Raw genomic sequence first — 21,011 nt, 5'->3', positions numbered from 1 at the left:
GCCCCATTTACACTACATGGTTGAAAAAGCATCAGTGGCGAATGACGTCAACTCAGGTGAACACCAACTGCAAAAAACACAACTCTCACCAAGGGCTCTCTTCTCTTTTTTTTCTTCTCCGCCTTAAGAGGCCGGTGTTTTGCTTACATTTAAATATAAGCTTGTCTGGTGACGTCTACATTGGGTTGTTTCACGAGGTGTATAGTGTAAATGCACATATGGGATACGAGTCACTTTTAAAAGATGTAAGCGACTCGTCAACAAATCGGAATTGGGCATCAAGACCTCAAGTGTAAATGCAGCCTTAGAGAACACTCACACGTGCCAAAGTGTATAAATGACCAAAACCAAAAGTGAAAAAAATCACCAAGAAAAAAAATTATTTGTGATAAATAATTAATGATTATTTAAATGTAACTTATTGATTTGTCCAACTTTCAAAGTACAGTACTCCTCACAAACCAACCAATCAGATTGAGCCAACGGACTAATGTAAGATCTGGGGTTCGAACATTCCGATATGCAAAGCGGGTCGCGCACGTGATACGCTCGTGCACGCCCTGATACGGGGCTTTACTGGAGATTGTGTTGTCATACGTAACATCACTAGGCCAATAAATGGGTTTCCTGAAGGAAAACGACTCCCCCCCCCACAAACATATGTCAAATGTTTATTCATCAAAATCAATAGGGAAAATCCAAACGAACTGTCAAAGCTGTTGCAAAGCTCACAGATAGGTGTGCCATTGCAGCTAAATGACTGGTGTATGTTGGTGTTTCCGGTACGGTGTTTGGTAGGTGGAGTACTCCCAGGGAGCAATGAAAATATAGGGAGGGGCTACAGGGACCTGTGAAAGACCATAAAAAAAAAACCCCACCCAACATTCTTTCTGTATTAGCACCTGAGAACTGCAAGCAGAGCACACCATTAGAAAGGTAACTGTGTGTATTTTGCACTAAGTTATGTTGTACTTTATGTTTCTGCTGTTGATACATTAGTTATTTAAATGTATTAAGGTGCAGATTTTAAAATATATATAGATTTTTTTTGGAATACGCCACTGTGGTAGTATGAGCTTCCTGTGCAACTCATTTCCATTGCAAATAGGTGGCCTCGCCGCTGGTTAGTCGCGTGAAGATGGCCATCTAAATATGTAGATGCTAACACAAATCTAGGCTAAAGATAAAATGCACATAAAATGTTTTGTCTCAAACTTTGTGATGACTCGATGTCTTTGTTTGAGGCTGATCGGTTATGAATTGCAGTGCTGCTCAACACTAGTTTGGACTTTATAAGATTTGTTCATGTTTGAGTTTAATTGTGATTTTTAAAAACTGCAACTTTGTGTTTTATGTTTGCAATCAAGGTGAAGAGTGTCACTGGTGTGATACACTTGGCTTTGAGTTATATTGGTGCTCTATTTTGGCTTTATTGTGAACTAAATACTGCTATAATGCATGTACTGTTGCAAGATTGACGTTGAGAGTTAGGGATGGGGTTAGCATGTGTGTGCTTGTTTTTGCAACTTACTTTGTATGACTTGAACTAAATCAGAATTGTTCATGAGATCAGGTTACAGATTTCATTCATTTAACATTATTATATTGGTTATACTATACATGGATTCCTCTGCATTTTTAAGAGAAGATAATATTTCTCTATTTATTTGTACTTTAACTGCCTGGGTGTGGTGAGGGTATATTGTGAGTCATCGCTTGCTTCTGTACTGTGGTTTTTAATGTCTTTGTATTATACAGTTTAGGGAACCTGCAATGCTAGATTTCCAAGTTCTTGTACTTTTTTCTTTAAAATGTTTATTAACTGGCCCTACATTCTAGGCCTAGGGTGAGAAAAAGAAAAATGTAGAGTATGGTACATTCCTTGAAATGCCTATCAACCCAACATGCCTCTGAAGTGCTTGGTGCACATGCCTAATATTCAAATATCAAACAAAAATATTAAAGCCATCATTAATGTATACGGGTATTCCTAATCCGATCTTTCTGTTTTGTTTCTTTTTAGATATCATGGATGTAAGTGTACCTTATTCATACATGGACCACATAATAAAAGACTGGGACAGAGACCACACCTGAAACTAATGTATACACTATAAGCATAACTGTGCTTATAGTTTCCAGTTTGACTTGTATCTTATTCCTTCTTTCTATAAAGCTGAATGTGTTGCATGACCTATAAAATTGAACTCTTGCTTAACTATTCTGTCTAGCACCTGTAGTTCTCAAACATCTATGCCACAATTTCTATTGAATAGCTGATTTTTAAGTGCTTGGGCCAAAGCTGCTTCTTCTTTTTTTTTTTTTCTTTTTTTTTTTCTGCAACCTAAAGTGGACAAGTTTTAATTTGGTGAGAGGGTCAACACAAGGCTGTAACCATGTCTTGAACTATGAATCATTCACAAATTGCATCACTAACTTTGAAAAAGCCATAACAAAATCAAGTATTTTGTCTGCAACAATCACAAAAAACTCAGCTGAGTCCTGTGTGAATTGAAATATACTCTATAAACACGTCTTTCACCCACCTCAAACTCATCTTGTTCCTCCTAAAGTCTTACTGACTTGCCTCACCCCCTCAAAGAGAGAGAGGGAAAGGCATGTCTCTCTCAATGTCTGTCGTGGTTATGCCCCTGGGTCAGCAATACAGAATGAAGCCCAATACATCTGAAAACCAAAAACCTCCATACACTCCTGAAGCGTGTGTGATTTTTATATATATATATATCACAAAAGTGAGTACACCCTCACATTTTTATAAATATTTGATTATCTTTTCATGTGACAACATTGAAGAAATGACACTTTGCTACAATGTAAAGTAGTGACTGTACAGCTTGTATAACAGTGTAAATTTGCCATCCCCTCAACTCAACACACAGCCATTAATGTCTAAACTGCTGGCAACAAACGTGAGTAAACCCCTAAGCGAAAATGTTCAAATTGGGCCCAAAGTGTCAATATTTTGTGTGGCCACCATTATTTTGCAGCACTGCCTTAACCCTCTTGGGCATGGAGTTCACCAGAACTTCACAGGTTGCCACTGGAGTCACCCCCAGCTTCTTTAGCAAGGCAGTGGTCGTCTTGGATGTGTGTTTGGGGTCGTTATCATGCTGGAATACTGCCCTGCAGCCCAGTCTCTAAAGGGAGGGGATCATGCTCTGCTTCAGTATGTCACAGTACATGTTGGCATTCATGGTTCCCTCAATGAACTGTAGCTCCCCAGTGCCGGCAGCACTCATGAAGCCAAACGCCATGACACTCCCACCGCCATGCTTGACCGTAGGCAAGACACACTTGTCCTTGTACTCCTCACCTGGTTGCCGCCACACACCCTTGATACCATCTGAACCAAATAAGTTTATCTTGGTCTCATCAGACCACAGGACATGGTTCCAGTAATCCGTATCCTTAGTCTGCTTGTGTTCAGCAAACTGCGGGCTTTCTTGTGCATCATCATTAGAAGAGGCTTCCTTCTGGGACGACAGCCATGCAGACCAATTTGATGCAGTGTGAATCGTATTGTCTGAGCACTGACAGGCTGACCCCCCCACCCCTTCAACCTCTGCAACAATGCTGGCAGCACTCATATGTCTATTTCCCAAAGACAACCCCTGGATATGATGCTGAGCAGGTGCACTCAACTTCTTTGGTCGACCATGGTGAGGCCTGTTCTGAGTGGAACCTGTCCTGTTAAACCGCTGTATGGTCTTTGCCACCGTGCTGCAGCTCAGTGTCAGGGTCTTAGCAATCTTCTTATAGCCTAGGCCATCTTTATGTAGAGCAACAATTATTTTTTTCAGATCCTCAGAGAGTTCTTTGCCATGAGGTGCCATGTTGAACTTCCAGTGACCGGTATGAGGGAGTGTGAGAGCGACGACACCAAATTTAACACACCTGCTCCCCATTCACACCTGAGACCTTGTAACACTAACAAGTCACATGACACCAGGGAGGGAAACTGGCTATTTGGGCCCAATTTGGACATTTTCACTTAGGGGTGTACTCACTTTTGTTGCCAGCGGTTTAGACATTAATGGCTGTGTGAGTTATTTTGAGGGGAAGGCAAATTTACACGGTTATACAATCTGTACAGTCACTACATTGTAGCAAAGTGTCATTTCTTCAGTGTTGTCACATGAAAAGGTATAGTCAAATATTTACAAATATGTGAGGGGTGTACTCACTTTTGAGATACTATGTGTGTGTGTGTGTGTGTGTGTGTGTGTGTGTGTGTGTATTTTAATTTTAATATATTATTAATATATATAAAGTTTTTTTCTTTCTTTTTTTTTCTTTCTATTTTTCAGCTATCAGATGCTCTTGATGATGCTGCACAACCCAATCCAAGTAATCTCCAGCAGGCTGGAGGGCCAACATGGCCTGGCCAACCCACTAACCCCTCCTGGCCTGGACAGCCTCAAAATCCTGCTTGGCCTGGGCAACCATACCAACCCTGGCCCGGGCAACAGCCAAGCATGCCATCCTGGCCTAATCAGCCAAACCAGCCAACATGGCCTGGACAACCCAGCCAACCTAATGCACCAGGTTGGCCAGGACAAGTTCCACCAACTGCCCCGCAAAATGTGACATTGGTGAGATTGTAGTTTCTGTGTTACTATTTAGTTTCCTTCACATCGTATCTCAAATCTCCTCAGAAGTATGTAACAGCATAAAATAGTAAAGCACATACTTTTCTAAATGTATATTTTTACTAGACTGTCCCATTAGACATGCCTCTGCCTCGTGGAGTACATGACAAGCTGCTCATTACCATCAAGGGGGAGCCTAAACCAGATGCCAAAAAGTAAGAACAAACTGAAACCAGTGAGCAGTTCTTTCCTCTATTCTCATAATTTTGTAGAGCAGAAAAGTAGACCTATAGAAGCCCATATGTACTTTGATTAGGATTATTTAATATGCTAAAATGTTTCCCTGTTCTCAGGTTTTCAATCAATCTGGCCAAAAACGGAGACATTGCCTTTCACTTTAACCCCCGCTTTGATGAATATGGGATTAATGTGGTAGTTAGAAACAGCTTAATAAATAATATGTGGGGCACCGAAGAAAGAACAGCTCCCTCATTCCCTTTCATTCCAGGAAAGCCTTTTGAGGTGAGTATAATATTTAAATATGCTGGTTAACTTTGGTTTAGGACAATTCACATGGGTGCCTTTTTGGGATCTTATTGCTTTCTTTGGTGTAGTTTTGTTGTTTGCTGACATTATAACCACCTCAGTACATTGGGATGAACCGTCACGCTTGTCAATTTTTTTTGTAGGTGAAGATCTTGTGTACTCCGACTGTATATAAAGTGGCTGTGAACCATTCACACCTGCTTGAGTACCAACATCGAATTCATGAGCTCAACCAGATTAACCATCTCACTGTCTTCGATGATGTCAAACTTGCATCTATAAATATGGAGACCCTCCCCTGAGGGGGAATCTTGAATATTATGATGGCCATGTAGGAATTATTGGGTTCGGTTCTTTTTTTTTTTTTTTTTTTTTTTCTTCTTTTTTTCATGCCTGTAAACCCGAAGTGTCTTTGGTCATGTTTCCCATGCCTGCCTGTTTTGTATTAGATAAAAAATAATTCTTTCATGACTGCTATTGTGATTTCTGAATTGACAATAGAAGTAATAGAATAAAAGAATTGTAAAATGACTATACTAGAACTGTGCTGTAATAGAACTATAGTAGAACTGTGCTGATTGAATTCAGAAGACCAACCACAAGCCACAGGCAAGTGGCCAAGATTTGAATTTAAGGCTCTTCACTGAATGATTTATTAGCCAGTAAACTCTATTGTTGCTGTGTACCAGTAGCAGGTGCCATGTTGTAGTCATGGGAATTTGTAGATGTATAGGTTTAATAATAACCTATCATAAACTGCAGTTGTCATTCTTCTAACCCACACCACTATATTAAGGTGTGGCAAATTTAGATGCCAGTAATGAGCAATGACCTTGGCAAGTCAAAGAATCTTAGCTGTGTGATGAAAATTGTACATGCACAAACATTAAAGACAATCCAAATGCAAATTGTGTATTGTGATGTCAGTTGAGACAAAAATGAAATTGCCCAGAAGTTAACTTTATCCATCTTAGTCTAGAGACTAATGAATGACTCGTATGGTATTATCCACGATATGTTTAGAAAGGAACTCGAACGAATTAGAAATTCAATGACCTTTTTTTTCTGTTTTCCTGGTCTTCAATTACATTACTTATTTTGGTATTCATAGACATACAAGTAACCTAAACTGAAAGGATTATAGTTACTGGAGTTATAAAATGCCTAATGTTCAGAAGAAATTCAACAGTTCAGGAAATTAGCTGTCTATAAACTCACATCTCACACTTTTGTTCCCTTTTCTTTTTTGGCATGCACCACCTCTCAATTTTCATGAATTCTACTCCCATGTAGGGGGCCTGGAGAGGACCTGATGCACAGATTAGCTGCTGTTAAATTTTGAAAAACACCAGACAGCCCTCATGGTCACTAAAGGATCAGAATACAAGAGATATCCTAAAAATTTATTATGCTTTAAAAAATATTTAGTTAATGTAGTTAAACAGCCTACACTATATAAAAGGTTAAATCTAGCACCTCACATGGTTGTCCCTGTGGATAAACCTTCAAAGGTTCTACAACAGGGGGTTTTACTTTCACAAGGTTTCAGGTAGAACCCAATTAGAAAGCTAAACCAATCAACCATACGAAGGGGGTGCTGCTGGGGTTTCCTCCGGGTACTCCGGTTTCCTCCCCCAGTCCAAAGACATGCATGGTAGGCTGATTGGCATGTCCAAAGTGTCCATAGTGTATGAATGGGTGTATGAATGTGTATGTGAGTGTGTCCTGCGATGGATTGGCACCCTGTCCAGGGTGTACCCCGCCTTGTGCCCGATGCTCCCTGGGATAGGCCCCAGGTTTCCCTGTGACCCTGAAGGAAGGGTAAGCGGTATAGAAGATGGATGGATGGATGGATGTCTTTGCTCTTTGTTCTATTAAAACCAAGGCTGCCACAGAGTTCTTCAGTCAGGTCAGTGCTGCATTTTTAATGATGGAAACATTTGTTGCAAAAGCCCAAGTGTAATATAACACAACTTGAATTATTCACAAGTCCTTGTTTTGAGTGCTTACCTAGAACTTTTGAGAGGAATTTATTCGTGTTCTTAGTTCATTTCAAGAGCATTAATTTTACCTTGCTCATGTCTCTTAACATTTTTCACACTTTCTACCTGCGGAATAATTATATATAAATGTATAACTTGATATCATTCAGTATTCTGTTATTTGATGGGTTTGTGTGCTGAAAGTATGCTTGGGACAGTGTTCTATTCTCTTGTTTATAAAATAAAATTTTACAGAAACACAAACATCACAGTTGCATTATCCCAACACCAGTACAAAGTGTGTTTTGTTCAGTCATTTATTTCACTTACCACTGTCCATCTCTTACCACCAATCCCATCTGCAAGTTAATTTTAGAGTCAGCATAACTACAAAATAAAATATACTGAAATCTGCACAGCATTTATTTCTTCTCTTTCACTCAAATTGCCATGACAAGTTTTGGATATTGAACTTGAGGGTATATGTTTTCAAAAATTAAACATAAAATAATCCATTGTCTTGACTACTTGTGACTACTTTTGATTTGAAACAAAGGTTATCTTCAAGTTGAGTTTACGCACGTTTTTAAGGCAGCAGGTCTACTTTTGTTTCTAAGTTTAACCAGAATGAAATGTCTTACAGTGTGATATAGAATGACACCAACAAAGGATTAGGATATACTATATTAGTTTTAATTAGGGGGCAGAGTGGCTTAGTGGTTAGCATGCTTGCCTCACACCTCCAGAGTTAGGGGTTTGAATCCTGCCACCTCTCTGTGTGTGCGGCCCTTACATGTTCTCCCTGTGCTTTGGGGGTTTCTCCTGGGTACTCTGGTTTTCTCCCCCAGTTCACAGACATGTGTTGTAGGCATTTCCAAATTGACCATAATGTGTGAATGTGTGCGTGATTGTACCCTGCCATGGGTTCGCGCCTCAGCCAGGGTGTTCCTCGAGTTCCTTTGGATAGGCTCCCCTGCGACCCTATGTAGAATAAGTGGTATGGAAAATGGGTGGAGGGATAGTTTTAATCATGTTTTTAAGTTTGTTTTTTATAGTATCCAAAAAGATATTGAAACACTTAAAAGCGCACGGCTTAGCAAACAACTCTTTTTGTTTTCTTTGTATTTTTATGCAATAATATAAAGGGGGAAATTATATTTAGCTTGAACTCTGCACCAAAAGCTGGTTTGCCAACCGCCAATAAACCGTACAAGAAGAAAAAGAAGGAGTAGAAACTTGAGCTCTTTACTATGGTGCAGTATGGGAATGTGACTTGGCCCCTGTGCTCTCCTCAGCGGGTTTGTACGTGCGCGTGCCCGAGAGCGTGTACGTCACGTCAGCGCGCAACTATATCTGGCTCAGGCGGCTCGTCTGTCTCTATGCTGTTCTGATGTTGGGACGGGAGGCGCAGGAACTCGCACTGAATTTACGGCTTAAAAGTGGATAGACCGATTTCACGAATCAGTCTGGATGGTGAAGACAAAGACGCGCGGTGTGGAATTTTTCCAGCAAGTGCATTATAACGTCTTATTTCTCGACTTTATTTTTTTGCCCAGGTCAGCTTGACTCGCTTCTAACTCTTCCTACTAAATGAACAAACATTTCTGCATTTTTATTTTCAAAACTGTATTCAAGACCCTTTGAAAAGTAAAAGCTACATCTGACATTTTTGTCTAACTGTCTATATTTTCCTGGCTGTAGCTGCGTGTTCGTGGCTGATTGATCTGTCGAGTGAAACCAGCTAGCTGGCCAAGTTGTGGTTCGGCAGATAGCTAAGCTAGGCTAACTATCCGATGCTGCCTCTGTGTATAATTAGTGTGCTAGGTTGGCCAGCCACCTAGCGGACTGTTTCTAGGATCATCTTGGACAGCCGTGTAGTCGATGGTGGAGGTTCATAAGGTATTTAATAAAAATGTTTTATGTATAGCTTGCTGACTTCACGCTCGTGAACTTCCCACAACCGATTTCTCAATATTTTCATACTATAGCTAGTGACGCATCTTATGAGTTAACATAGCATCATAACAACAACAACAACACTGTCTGACCTGACGAGCCTCTGTCAAATATTACTTTAAAAAACGACATAGGGCTTTCCCCCCATTATGATTATTATTTGGACCACCATCTAACTTTACTAACATGCTAACTATATATTATTGTCGCTATCTGGATAGCTGTCTAACACATAGATACGCTAGGGAAATAACTTCGTGGTGTTTGCTGAGTTGTCATTTCTGTTGTAATAATTGCTTTATGTTAACTAGCTCAATAATAATAATAATAATAATAATAATAATAATAATAATAATAATAATAATAATAATAATGCCTTTCTTTGTTTTTGTCTTCCCTGGCCTAAAATAGGGTAGGATGCTTATTGGGTTATCTTGTGTAATTTTATTGTTTTCCCCTCCTTCCCCTTTATGTTTGGAGTCTTCTGTATAATTTTACGTTAATACTTGTATCAGGGTCAGGTTAATATAATACTATTTGAGCTGGACTCTCATACCTACTTGTTGTACATGCTAGAAATGACGGCCATATGACGCTCAGTTCATCTGCTTTAACTCAAGTTTCCTTCCAAAACATAGGACACTGTTACTCACAGTCTTCACTTCAGGCTTCCAGCCAAACTTTGAACTCAAGCCTCGTTTGTGATTAACAGGTCTGCAGTTAACAACAGCAGACGCTACCAGAGGACCTTTTTTTGGGTAATCAGGGAAGTGGGACGAGCGTTTTGGAGCCTTTTGACTGCTTTAATTGTAGGCTAGTAGAGAGAAGAGTGGGTTTTGTCTCTGTCTAGTCAATTTCAAACTCAAAACTTGGTGTCTGCAAATTATATGCTCCTTTGCAGTCATCAGCTGCATGTTTCTCTGTCACTGGCATATGTTAAACAAGTGTGGCTGAATGCAGGCCATTGTGTCATGCTTTCTGCCATAGGATCTGTAATCTTTCTTGTAATGCTTAAATTACCTCTTTTGATTTATTTTTTTTTGTATGTAAGAATGCAGTGACCAATATGCAGGTCAGTTGTGATTAATGTTTGATTCAGCTTTAACAGTTAACTTGTGGCTGATTGTCACCATGGTAATAATACCAGTAATAACAGTTTTTGAGGCTAGAGCATTTTACTAAAATATGCAATGCATCATGTTTCAATACAGGCATATTTCATTTACGTCATCACAGTTGACCAAGCATTGTAAGCAAATCCAGACTTGGCATGTTTTGTGTTTTTCTGCTCTAAGAAGTAGCGGTCATATTTGAACATATGGAGCTGCGTTTTGTTCTGATTGAAGAAGTGTCCTTGTGTATAAAAAATGAAAGTCTGTCATCTGGAGCAGTATAAGGCCTGTTTGAATATCCTAGGCCCTCCAGCTCGTATAAGGGGTCATCTGCTGACTGGTGTGGTTATTTGGCTGGAGAAAACCTGTCTGCCTGCTTTGCCTGGAGTCATGTAGCAGAGGTCTGTGTGCAAGTAGGTGGGTCTAAAACTGCTTGACAAGCCTCTGAGACCTGCTTAAAAAACCTTAGTCTGGGTGAGGCAAGTTTCGTACAGCAGGTTGCGACAAGCTTTTGTCTTGTAGATTAGAGAAGTTTTATGTTGGTTGTTTTGTATGATGTGCTTGTTTTTTACTTTCAATGAGACTGCTCTCTCTTTATTTGTAAAGGTATTAGTAGTTTGTGGCAGGTAGGATTATTCTTATCAGAATGTGTCCATGTATGACACAGTTCACATTAGTTAAGACCTATAATTGAGCAAATTGTGAAATATAGAGCCTGTGTATTCCCAGATACATAATGCATTCTCCATATTCATGCCTGTTTCTGTTTTCTCCAGTAGTTGCTTGCACCCAAGTGTGTATATTTGTGAGCAGAGACACATGAGCACACATCCTCATGCTCTTTGTCCCAGGGTGTGTTCAGAGCATTCCAGTAAAGACTGATCTTTCCATTTACAGACACACTAGAAACACTAATCTCTGTTGAAACTGCCCTACCAGTGCAGGCTTGATGCAGTTGCTCAAAAATATTCTCACATTATGCTTTGGTTTAGACATAGCCAATATTATCAGTACTGTCTACTGTAAATATATAGTATAGTGCTTAGATATGTGCACACAGGACAGCCATTTTACAGAGAGAAATCTGGCTTGGGAGAACAGTGTTGAAACCTTTACAGCTCAAACTACTGCTCCATATTAATGGTTTCTTGTTTCATGTGAACTGGTTAAGATGTAGTCATGTTTGTTGATTTGACATTTAGGGCCTGCCATTGTGTAACAATATATTTGATCATATACAAAAGCCAGTGTGACATTCTCTCAGGAGATGTGAAATTCAGAGCCTGGACTGCTGTAAAACAAAGTATTATTGAAAAGTTTAATGATGTAATTGGGAAAGGGCTCCTCTAGGCTCAAAGAACAACAGAGTTGCTAACTTTATCAGGATTGTGATTGATTTATTGCACTAATACTAGGAAGATGGACAACAAAAAAAACAGACTTCATGTTGTTTACTTGGAAATATAACATTCCCTAGCGGTGATGACCGAATGAAAGCAGGTTAGAAGTATTTCTCTTTCGTTGTTGATCAGGTTTTCATGAAACGAAACATCACCCTTAACAGAATTATCATGCAATGGGTGACATTTAAGAGTTGGCATTGAATGGTTATAAACTCTTACCCAGAAACAAACTTCTTTTATGTCAGTGAAGACACTGAACCTCTGACCTAACCTTTTGCAACCAAGACAGATGTTCTGGGCATTAGAATACCATGCCACAAAATATTTTGCATTTGCAAATGGAAAACAACCATGTGAGTGTGTTTGCAAGACAAGAACACAAATATGAGCATAATAGTTTTACAAGAGGGCAATTTGTTGTACAATAGCTCCAAAAGTGTGTGGGTGTAAAATATAAATATTTATTTATTTATTTATTTATTTATTTATTTATTTATTTATTTATTTAAACGTGCCTTTACGTCTTGAGAGAGAACAGGGATGAATGTGGAAAACAGGTCCAAAGTGTTTGCCAAGTGTGTTGAAATAGCAAGACCACAGTGTGGGGAACAAGAATTTTCAGTTTTAGCAGGTCTCTTGAAAACTGAACTGCTTAAAAATATCTGAAGGCATAGCAGTTTGGTAGATACAGAGAAACTGGAACTGTGGCCCAGGGTGTACAGTATCTGCTTCAGGGTATTGTATTTATTACTGACCTACACACAAGTACGATTCATTGTTTCTGACAAGATGTAGATGATCTACTGAGATGGTGTTAAAGAACACTACAGTTGAGTTGTGCTACTTTTGTGGTGAGATTCACTGATTTTATACGTTTGTGTTTTTTACAGGTTCTAAGTTGTACATGCACCAGGATCAGTTTGTAGCAGCTGCACTGTTTTAGAACTTGTATTATGTAATCTAGCTGTCTCCACCTTTTGAATGCGTGCCATTATTATTCAGAAAGTTCAGGTAGTGTGTGCTTTGAAAGCTTATAAAAGAGTGTGCAGTCTATATAAAACTTTTTCCAGCACAACCATTTTACATGTTTCACACAGTTCTGTTTGGTATGCATTCTCATTATTGGTAGACTGAGAGGTGTGTGTTTGTGTATAGTGGGGTGGTGATGGTATGATGTGGGATCTGTCTCGCTTGTCATGATATTCTAAACTTATTGATTATTGCCTTATATAGACATGTGAGGACATTGCATAGCCATTGGCTAATCATTAGACATTCATATTTCATCTTGAAGCAGAGTTGTTCATGACGGTGCCAGCCATTCAGCTACACAAGTTTAGTTCAACGGGTATCGGTTTCTACCGTGCTGAACTGGGGAGAACAATGTACGCATGTTAAGGATGTTTAATAATTTTATAATATTTATAAATGTACACATTTGTGCATTGATCTCAGTGCAGGGAAGGGGTTTATGGGTAAGTTTGGTATATAGAGGTGGAGAGTGCTGTAATCTACAGTGCTGTGTTAACCACAATTCACCTGAAGGCTGTTTAATGCACAGATTTTGTTACCCCTATTGTGAGGCTTTCTGAGGATAATTTATTAATCTATCAAGATGGTATTTATTGGGATTTTATTATAGATGGTGATCTTTTAATATTTAATAGTGTGGTATCTGTGATTTAGAGCCCAGAAATAGCATTGATCAGCTGCTTCTCCGTTCATTCTGCACTGAGCTGTGAGATTTATTTTCTGCCCTGTAGTTTTCATGTTTCTTTTATGTATGATGACACTTCTGTGACAAAGATGGTTAGTACATATTCTTAAGTATTATTGTTTGATATTTTAGTGACTTGTGAAAATATGAAAGTGCCCCTCTATTTACACTGTTGCTTCAATGGTCCAGGCAGACCAAGATACACACGATACTGGCTTGTACACCAAGCCAGTGCCATCACATGAGTGGGGAAGGTGTAGAGACAATTGAGCTGTGCAGACGTCATGTCAGTGAGCAGGTGTGCAAAACTCCATCCAGTTGAAATGGCGTAGTTGGCTGTGGAGACACCGTTTAGAGCAACGTTTAAACTACACTGTAGTTTTTTGTGTGTTTAACAACCCTCTCAGTTTTGAACACTAATATTTTATCAATCATTATCTAAATTAGGCTACATATAAAATGATACAATTAACTTTTGATGGAAAACACATTCAGTTTCACAATCTTCATGAGTTACTGCAAGAAGAAAAGTTACATGCGTGCATGAATTAAAATCTCAGTAAAAGCTGTCTGACATGTTCAAGTCGAGGTCCCAGTGCTTGTTGGCCATATTTCTCACCAAAGTGCTGCCTGTTTTGCAGTGGAAGGATTTTTAACAGCTTTTGCATTGCTGGTTTTGTTGTCTGTTCACTGTTATGGTCTAATCGTTTTCATCAGAAAAGATAAGAAAATAAATCTCACTCTTTTGAGCTGTTTTTTTCCGCATGTTGAGGGAAAGAAACTTGTTTTCTTAATTGGAGCTAAACGTTTTTAATCTTGCTGCTGGAGCCACTGCAAGTCAAATTAGCATGTGAAATTTTATTAGCCTGTAAGTAAAATGTATCAGATTTGAATACATCAGCCTATTTAAATGCAATATTGAATGTACGAAGTTTTATAGAATCAAATTGCTTGCCACATTCTGATATTGACATTGAACTTTCACTACCTTGTGCATCTCTCCTGTGCAGTACAGTGAGTGCCTATTTTGTAAGAGTCATGGTGCGGGCTTGTGGATTTGTATCTGTTTTGCTTTTCCATCCACACTTAAGTGTTTTCAACTACCAAAAAACATAATCTTTTGGGATCCATTCTCCAAAGTAGATAATTATGAAACCACCTCCATGTGTGACTGTCTCATAATCTCTACAATACCAAAAATGACTAAACTTACCATGATGTATTCTTTTTATTTTTATTTTTTAGAAATCATAATTTCATGTTATTTGTGGCATATAAAAGATTTCTTTGTCAAAATAAATGGAAATGGTGGAAATGAAGTAAATGGTCATGACTCAGGGCACACAAACACATGCCCAGCACGCTAGTTTTTGTTTAATTTCGTGTTCCACTGTGGACATGAAAATGAGAAACTGATTCAAAAACAATAGTGTTGCCAAAACATAATGGTGTAGTTTTCAAAATCGCTGTGAGCTTAAACAGAATCCTTAACAAATCAGCTTACTACTAAATGACTTCTTTGGTTACTGTTTCTCTTATCCCACCTTTAATATTGACCTGATTGACCTAAGATTTTTGCACTGCTAGATTATATTGTTCCACTAGTTAATGCTGACTCGAAGAATTTGGACTTCAGCACGTTTAGTTATCCAGAGAACCTTCAGTGTGCCTGTAAAGACTCACAGAGGCTCACTTGCCTGTTGGCTTTCCTAATGGATTATGGATACCAATGGAGTGTATAGAATTGAAGCACTTGCACAGTGCTGATGTTCATTTGTGCAGAACACTTTTTGATCTCCTTTTTGAAACTTCCCTTTTTAAAATCTTTTTCATGTTCACTCTTGTCCAGACCTTTAATCTTGCCCATGCTTTTGTTTGTTGGAATGTTGCAGTGTGGCTGAAGGGCTGAGACTGGGAGAGAAACACCACTCTGCACTGGAGGGAGGAGTCTAATGCCTCAGAAATGTGAAACTCAGTTAGTGTAGCCCCACCCCTTACAGGGAACCAAGGAACCAAACCTCTCATCCACAGAAAGTTTGGAGGTAAGCATGCCCCCCCACCGGTCTTCTTGTTTAAGTTTATCAGAAGTTAAATCTGATTTACCATAACCTTAACCTAAATAATTTGTAAACTACATGTGTCTCCTGAGTTACAGTATAATGAGGTAAATAATTAGTGATGTCTTACTGTAGCTCAACACATTAGATTTTTCCAAGATTTGTACATTGCTTTAGCAAACCACCAAATAAACATGTGTAGTGATTCAGGAAAACCCAGATGCTCTGCATTTGCCTGGGTAAAATGCTGTTACATTTTAATTGGCATAAAACAGGCTCTACAATTGTGACTTCATCCTTGTTTTTTCCTGAGTTGGACAGTTTCCTTGGCAGGCCCCCTAAAGGGGAAGTCATGGACTTTTTACAAGGCGCGTTGCTGAATTCAACATGAGCTCACCTAATCATTTAACATGACTCATTCTTTGGTTTTGCTCTTTTACTGAAGTCTGTTTTCTTATCCTATAATGCGCTTCTACTTTTTTCCGTTTGAAAATTATCATTAGCTCTCACGTGTTTTGGCACAGGGTGTTGAGGAAAGTCTGAGTTCTGTGGGCAGGCCAAGGCTTGGGCTAGGGTTATGTTTTTGCCAGATTGTGTAATGGATAAAAATCAGTCTTGGAGGGCTAGATATGAGCAGACTACTCTCCAGTATGAAACAACTCCCACCCAGCAAGTGCTCATATGCAGGCTGGAAAGTAGTGGTGAATGGAGCAATACCATGTAGTTGGTTGAAGATAATGGCCACTAAATATTCCCAAGCTATTTTGAGTTTTGTGTCTAAAGATGGGGTTAACTGTGCACACATGAATGAGATGTTTTGTATAGAATTAGTAGTTTTTCTGCTTCCACAGAGGGGGCTATATCCTTTCTACCTTATGATAGAAAGATGGCTCATGATCATGTGGCTTCCCAGCAAATGGTGGTATTAAACAAGATTTAGTTCCACACTTCAAGCTATATATAATGATACCTACAGCTGCTTAGTAAGGTCAGAGTGTGTGGTGTGTGAGTGTTGTGACCAGTAAATGTCTGTATCCTTGGAGAGATATGTCACTGTTAACTTGCCATATTGGTTGCCTCAAGCTTACTCTTTAAACACCAAGTCAACAGACCTTACTTATGGCTGCATGTATACAGATGGAAAGATTTCTTGTGTACCCCACATAACCATCAGTAAAAAAAACTTATTTTCTTTATATTTTAACCAACCCATAGTGGTTGCTCAGTAACAACTGAGCATGCTCAGTAACAACTATCTACACACTACAAATGTTATCTCCAATTAGAATGAGAACCTGCTCAATACTTATCATTCCCATTAGTGTGTCCACACTGAGATGGACTGCCTTATAAGCACTTGTCTCAGAGGCATCCCACACAGCTGCTCATGGTTATTCTCTCATAGGCTTTTTGAAGCAGATGGGTGTTGGTCAGCTGACTGCTTGTGTAATACCCCAGCTGTGTCTGGCTCAGAGTGGTTCTGGTCCTAGTATTAGTCCAAGTGCCAAAGAGAACAGCTAGTGTTTGTTGCATTGTCTCCGACACCACCAGAATTCTCCATTAGCCTACTTGTGCTCTGCCTTAGGATCACTTGATCAGTCAATTGAAGATAACCATATATATGGCTTTATTTTGCAGTTCACTTCAGCAGTTTGTGACACAAGAGGAAAATTAGTAAAGCATCAAACATTGTTGTAGTGTTTCAGTTACCCTGAATATCTAGTGACCTTTAAGTCTTTGAACAAAGCTTTTAAAATGGATACCACTGTTTTAATAATTACATATTTGATGAATCCCAAAGAGGTTCACCTGTGTAATGCTATGCTTAAATTTTACTCCTCGTATTAATTGTGACTAAATTGATAGATATATTTTTTTCCTTTTTTTTTTTTCTCCTGTTTTTAGGTTTTCAGCCATGCTCCTCAAGCCATACCCTAAGCCACAGGATAAAGAACTTCAGCAGGACGGGGGACAGGATGGCACAGGAATTCTTGTGGGTCAACGGAGAGTACTCAGAACTGAGTGGGGTTTTCGCCAAGCGTGCAGTCTCATGGGCTCGCCTGGCAACGGCACAGTTAACCGGTACCCCCTCAGTGTCATCTCCACCAATACTCTCCGTTGTACCACCAACAATATCAGTACCCCACCCACAAGAGCAAGTGGGGGTTTCTCCCACTCATGGAGCCATAAGAGCAAGACCTCTTCCTCTGTCACTACATTCACAAGCTCATTAGTGCTACTCTCCTCATCAACTGGCATGGAGAATGAAGGCTCACTAGGAATATACCAAGGAGAGGATGGAGAGGGATCGTTGGACATATGGGCAGTCATTAAGCCTGGGAACACCAAAGAAAAGATTGCAATATTTACTGCCCAGAAATGTAGTCACATTGCTGCAGGTAGCAGTGACAAAGCTTCTGAGAAAGAGGGGATTACAACAGATTTTCGGACAATATCAATGAAAAGCAAAGGTTGCTGGGATGGTGAATGGTCTATGGCAAAGCGAAGGAAGCGGTCTGGAAATCTTGACAAGTCAAGATGCGTTACTCCTCCTGCACAAAAGTCTGAATTCTGCACAGCACTTTTTAACTCCAACAAAAACTCAAATGCTTTCTCTGGTATAGCTGGGGACATTGTGAAGACAGATGGAGAAGAGGGTGGAAAAACGATCTCTGTGGTTGAAATGGTGGCATACCTGGAACAGAGAGCTAGCGATCATGTAGACCCAAAACGTCCATCATTGCGAAGCTCCAGCACAATTACTCTGTCCAAAGGTCTATCACTGCTTCCTCCAGGTGATCAGGTATCTAAAGCTCCACAGCTACCAGATGCCCATGAGGAAGAGGAATCCGTGCGAGTGCTGGACATGGTTGCCAAGTTGGAATCTCAGTGCCTCAGCAGACAAAGTATGAGAGATGGAGGAGACCTTTCGCGCAACAACAGCCTGCGGAGGAGGGTGGGACGTGTTTTGCTGGCAGGATCTGAACCATATTCTGCAGTCTTGCCAAGCCAGGCTGCATTGCCTAGCCTTCCTCAGGACAAGAGAGCTGACAGTCACTCAGAGCAAGTTGCTAGTGATGTAGATAAACCTGGAGCCCCACCAGAAGCCTGTGTGCCTGTGCTTTCAGAGCATTTTGCACTCCGAGTTAGGAATGTGAGTGAACAGGAGACGTGTGTTAAAGTAGACACAATAAATAGCCTGTACACTCTGGCCAGCTCAGAGACCCATGAGTGCATTGAAGAGCCTCTTCCAGGCATGCTGTTCTTTGCTCAGTCTCCCCCTCAGGCTCCTTTGGAGCAGAGATGTTCCTCTATTTCTAAGCATAGCTCCATATCACAAAATACAGAGGACTACTCTAATGACCAAAAGAATGAACAGAGAGGGGCAGCACCACACAAACAGGCATTGGAACCTCCTTTTGCTGATGTGTCTTTCAGAGAGGAGAACATGGATAAATTGGGGGACAGTCATGATTTGGAGCAAATGGAAGAAGAGTTCGGTGTAAATAATCGGGGTCTTGTGCCTTTACGTCGCCTAGTGTCTCATGAATTCTTGGAGACCCGCTTTAAGATTCAGCTCCTTCTGGAGCCCCAACAGTATATGGCATTTCTGCCCCATCACATCATTGTAAGGATCTTTAGTTTGCTGCCTACTGAAAGCCTGGCTGCCCTCAAGTGCACCTGTCATTACTTCAAGTTTATCATTGAGAGTTATGGTGTGCGTCCCGCTGACTCCCGTTGGGTCAGTGATCCGCGCTACAAAGACGATCCCTGCAAGCAGTGTAAGAAGCGCTATGGCCGTGGTGATGTGTCACTTTGTCGATGGCACCATAAGCCCTACTGCCAGGCATTGCCCTATGGCCCTGGCTACTGGATGTGCTGCAGGGGTGCCCATAAAGACACACCTGGTTGTAATGTGGGACTCCATGACAACCGGTGGGTCCCTGCCTTTCATAGTATCAATATGCCAATTTATAAAAAAAGCAGGGACAGTGAAGATGTGTAGTCTGCTGGAATGGGATGGTGTATGAGCTTTTTTTTTTTTTTTTTGTTAGAGATGTCCACATGGCTGTAACCGGTGTGGGTGAATACTGGTTCTTGTGCCTCTGCCGCCATATGAGCTTATGTTTTGTTGTTGTTTTTTAGTTTTTTTTTTAAATGTTGAATCAGCTTGCATCCACACTGCTGAAACTAACTAGATGGCTGTATTTTTGCATCAGATTCTCCTCTGCCCACCAACACATCTATAGAGCCTACTCAGGTCCTTAAAGTTGATCTGCACTTTAACCTTTAATTGCTGAATTCTTGTAAATTGTCCAGGGTACTTTCCGTTGTTTTTACTCTCAACAAGCATTACTTTGTGTCGCACTAACTTATTTCCCAGAGAACACTTAAACATTTCCCATTCGTTATCATTTAATATATTAGACACAAAAAGCCTAACTTTGTTTTAGCATACATTTCAGTACAATTAATCCATTGTTCTTTTCATTACAGACAAGTTTGCTTAAAGAGCTTAATATAGATTAATGTTTGCCCCTTTGCCCATCTTGTAATTTCAATTTACAAATGTTCTGGGATCATGTACTAGTTAACATTGTTTCTGGCTGGTCTGAAAGGTGATCCCAGATGTTTACACTGTACATAGCAGAGACTTATATAATAATGGGGTGAAGAGTTTCTATAACTTGGAATGGGTCTTTGGGTGGAACACCTTTTCATGTCTATATTTCGCATTGCTTTCCTCTAGATTTACAGTATTTTGTTAAACTGTAAAATGGCAATGTGCATGCCTTCAACTTAAGTATTGGCACCTCCCTAGTATGATGCAGTGTTTCTAATAGGGGAACCTTTTGAATGTAGGGAGGCCGGTCAATTGCATTATATTTCCTATGACCATCTGGATGGCATCAGATTAAAAAAAAAAAAAAAAGACCGTATCCATTGCAATGTAAAGTAAATGTCTCCAAAGTGCGTTTCAGAGTTTTAAAGAGCATTATTATAATACTTGTGCTGTTTCTGCCTTATAAGGCATTTTACTTCAATAAAGTGTATTCCTGGAAAATTTGCAAGCTGCATTTGTTTTGCTGTCATACCCTTAGAACATATGAATTGCAAACATGTAATGTGAATATCATGCAACCTTAAAAAAGTGGGAGAAACAAATAACATGCTTTCTATTATTTTGAGATTTATGAAGGAAAAGTGGTGAGCTTTATTTTGTGTTCAAGACTGAAATGTCTGTGTAAATTCAGTGGGCACAGCTATATTTTGAGAGTGGTTTCTTTTCTGTAAGGATTGATCCAGAGTGTTTGGAGATGAGTTGCAGTTAAGCAATGTGAAATGTTTTACACTCTTCTACCTGGTCTGGTCTGGTCTTTCAAAGTAGGATTTGACTAATCCTGCTTTGAGCTATATGAAAGTAATATGTAAATACTTAATGTTTGGGCAGAGAAATATTGCCAATAACCAAATGTATCCAAGTATTGTTGGCCTTTCCCACTTTTCACACCCCTTTATGTATATACTTGGCATTTCTTTTTCCCTGATAAATGATGGCCTTTAAGTGCACAGTACAATGAGTGGATGAACACAATTCACTGGGCAATAAAACATATGAAAATAGCT

At 39.7% G+C, this 21,011-nt stretch overlaps 2 protein-coding genes across 3 annotated transcripts; both read left to right on the top strand.

Annotated features, from left to right (window-relative positions):
• The first annotated feature begins 914 nt into the window (after positions 1–914).
• Positions 915–6,064, top strand: lgals3b (lectin, galactoside binding soluble 3b). The gene is made up of 6 exons (XM_017475309.3): positions 915–936; positions 2,024–2,034; positions 4,329–4,613; positions 4,737–4,825; positions 4,964–5,132; positions 5,300–6,064. The coding sequence occupies exons 2-6, from the start codon at positions 2,029–2,031 to the stop codon at positions 5,456–5,458; spliced, it is 708 nt and encodes a 235-aa protein (XP_017330798.1). The 5' UTR covers positions 915–936; positions 2,024–2,028; the 3' UTR covers positions 5,459–6,064.
• A 2,424-nt stretch (positions 6,065–8,488) lies between these two features.
• On the top strand, positions 8,489–21,008 carry fbxo34 (F-box protein 34). Of its 2 annotated transcripts, XM_047157703.1 has the most exons (4): positions 8,489–8,694; positions 8,840–9,037; positions 15,219–15,368; positions 17,289–21,008. In XM_047157703.1, the coding sequence occupies exon 4, from the start codon at positions 17,299–17,301 to the stop codon at positions 19,387–19,389; it is 2,091 nt and encodes a 696-aa protein (XP_047013659.1). In that variant the 5' UTR covers positions 8,489–8,694; positions 8,840–9,037; positions 15,219–15,368; positions 17,289–17,298; the 3' UTR covers positions 19,390–21,008. The 2 variants fall into 2 exon arrangements, with proteins under 2 accessions (XP_047013659.1, XP_017331881.1); XM_017476392.2 differs by lacking the exon at positions 8,840–9,037.
• The last annotated feature ends 3 nt before the right edge of the window (positions 21,009–21,011 follow it).

This window comes from Ictalurus punctatus, chromosome 9, assembly GCF_001660625.3.
Source record: "Ictalurus punctatus breed USDA103 chromosome 9, Coco_2.0, whole genome shotgun sequence".
Lineage (NCBI taxonomy): Eukaryota > Metazoa > Chordata > Actinopteri > Siluriformes > Ictaluridae > Ictalurus > Ictalurus punctatus.
This window is presented reverse-complemented; position numbering and strand designations above follow the sequence as displayed.

What these genes read in the sequence shown, in the direction of transcription:
- lgals3b (XM_017475309.3), top strand. An exon ending in CCTAAACCAGATGCCAAAAA is followed by an intron (nt 4,826 to 4,963) that starts GTAAGAACAAAC and finishes CCCTGTTCTCAG; the next exon opens with GTTTTCAATCAATCTGGCCA. An exon ending in TTCCAGGAAAGCCTTTTGAG is followed by an intron (nt 5,133 to 5,299) that starts GTGAGTATAATA and finishes TTTTTTTTGTAG; the next exon opens with GTGAAGATCTTGTGTACTCC.
- fbxo34 (XM_017476392.2), top strand. Translation starts at nt 17,299, where the DNA reads ATGCTCCTCAAGCCATACCCTAAGCCACAGGATAAAGAACTTCAGCAG.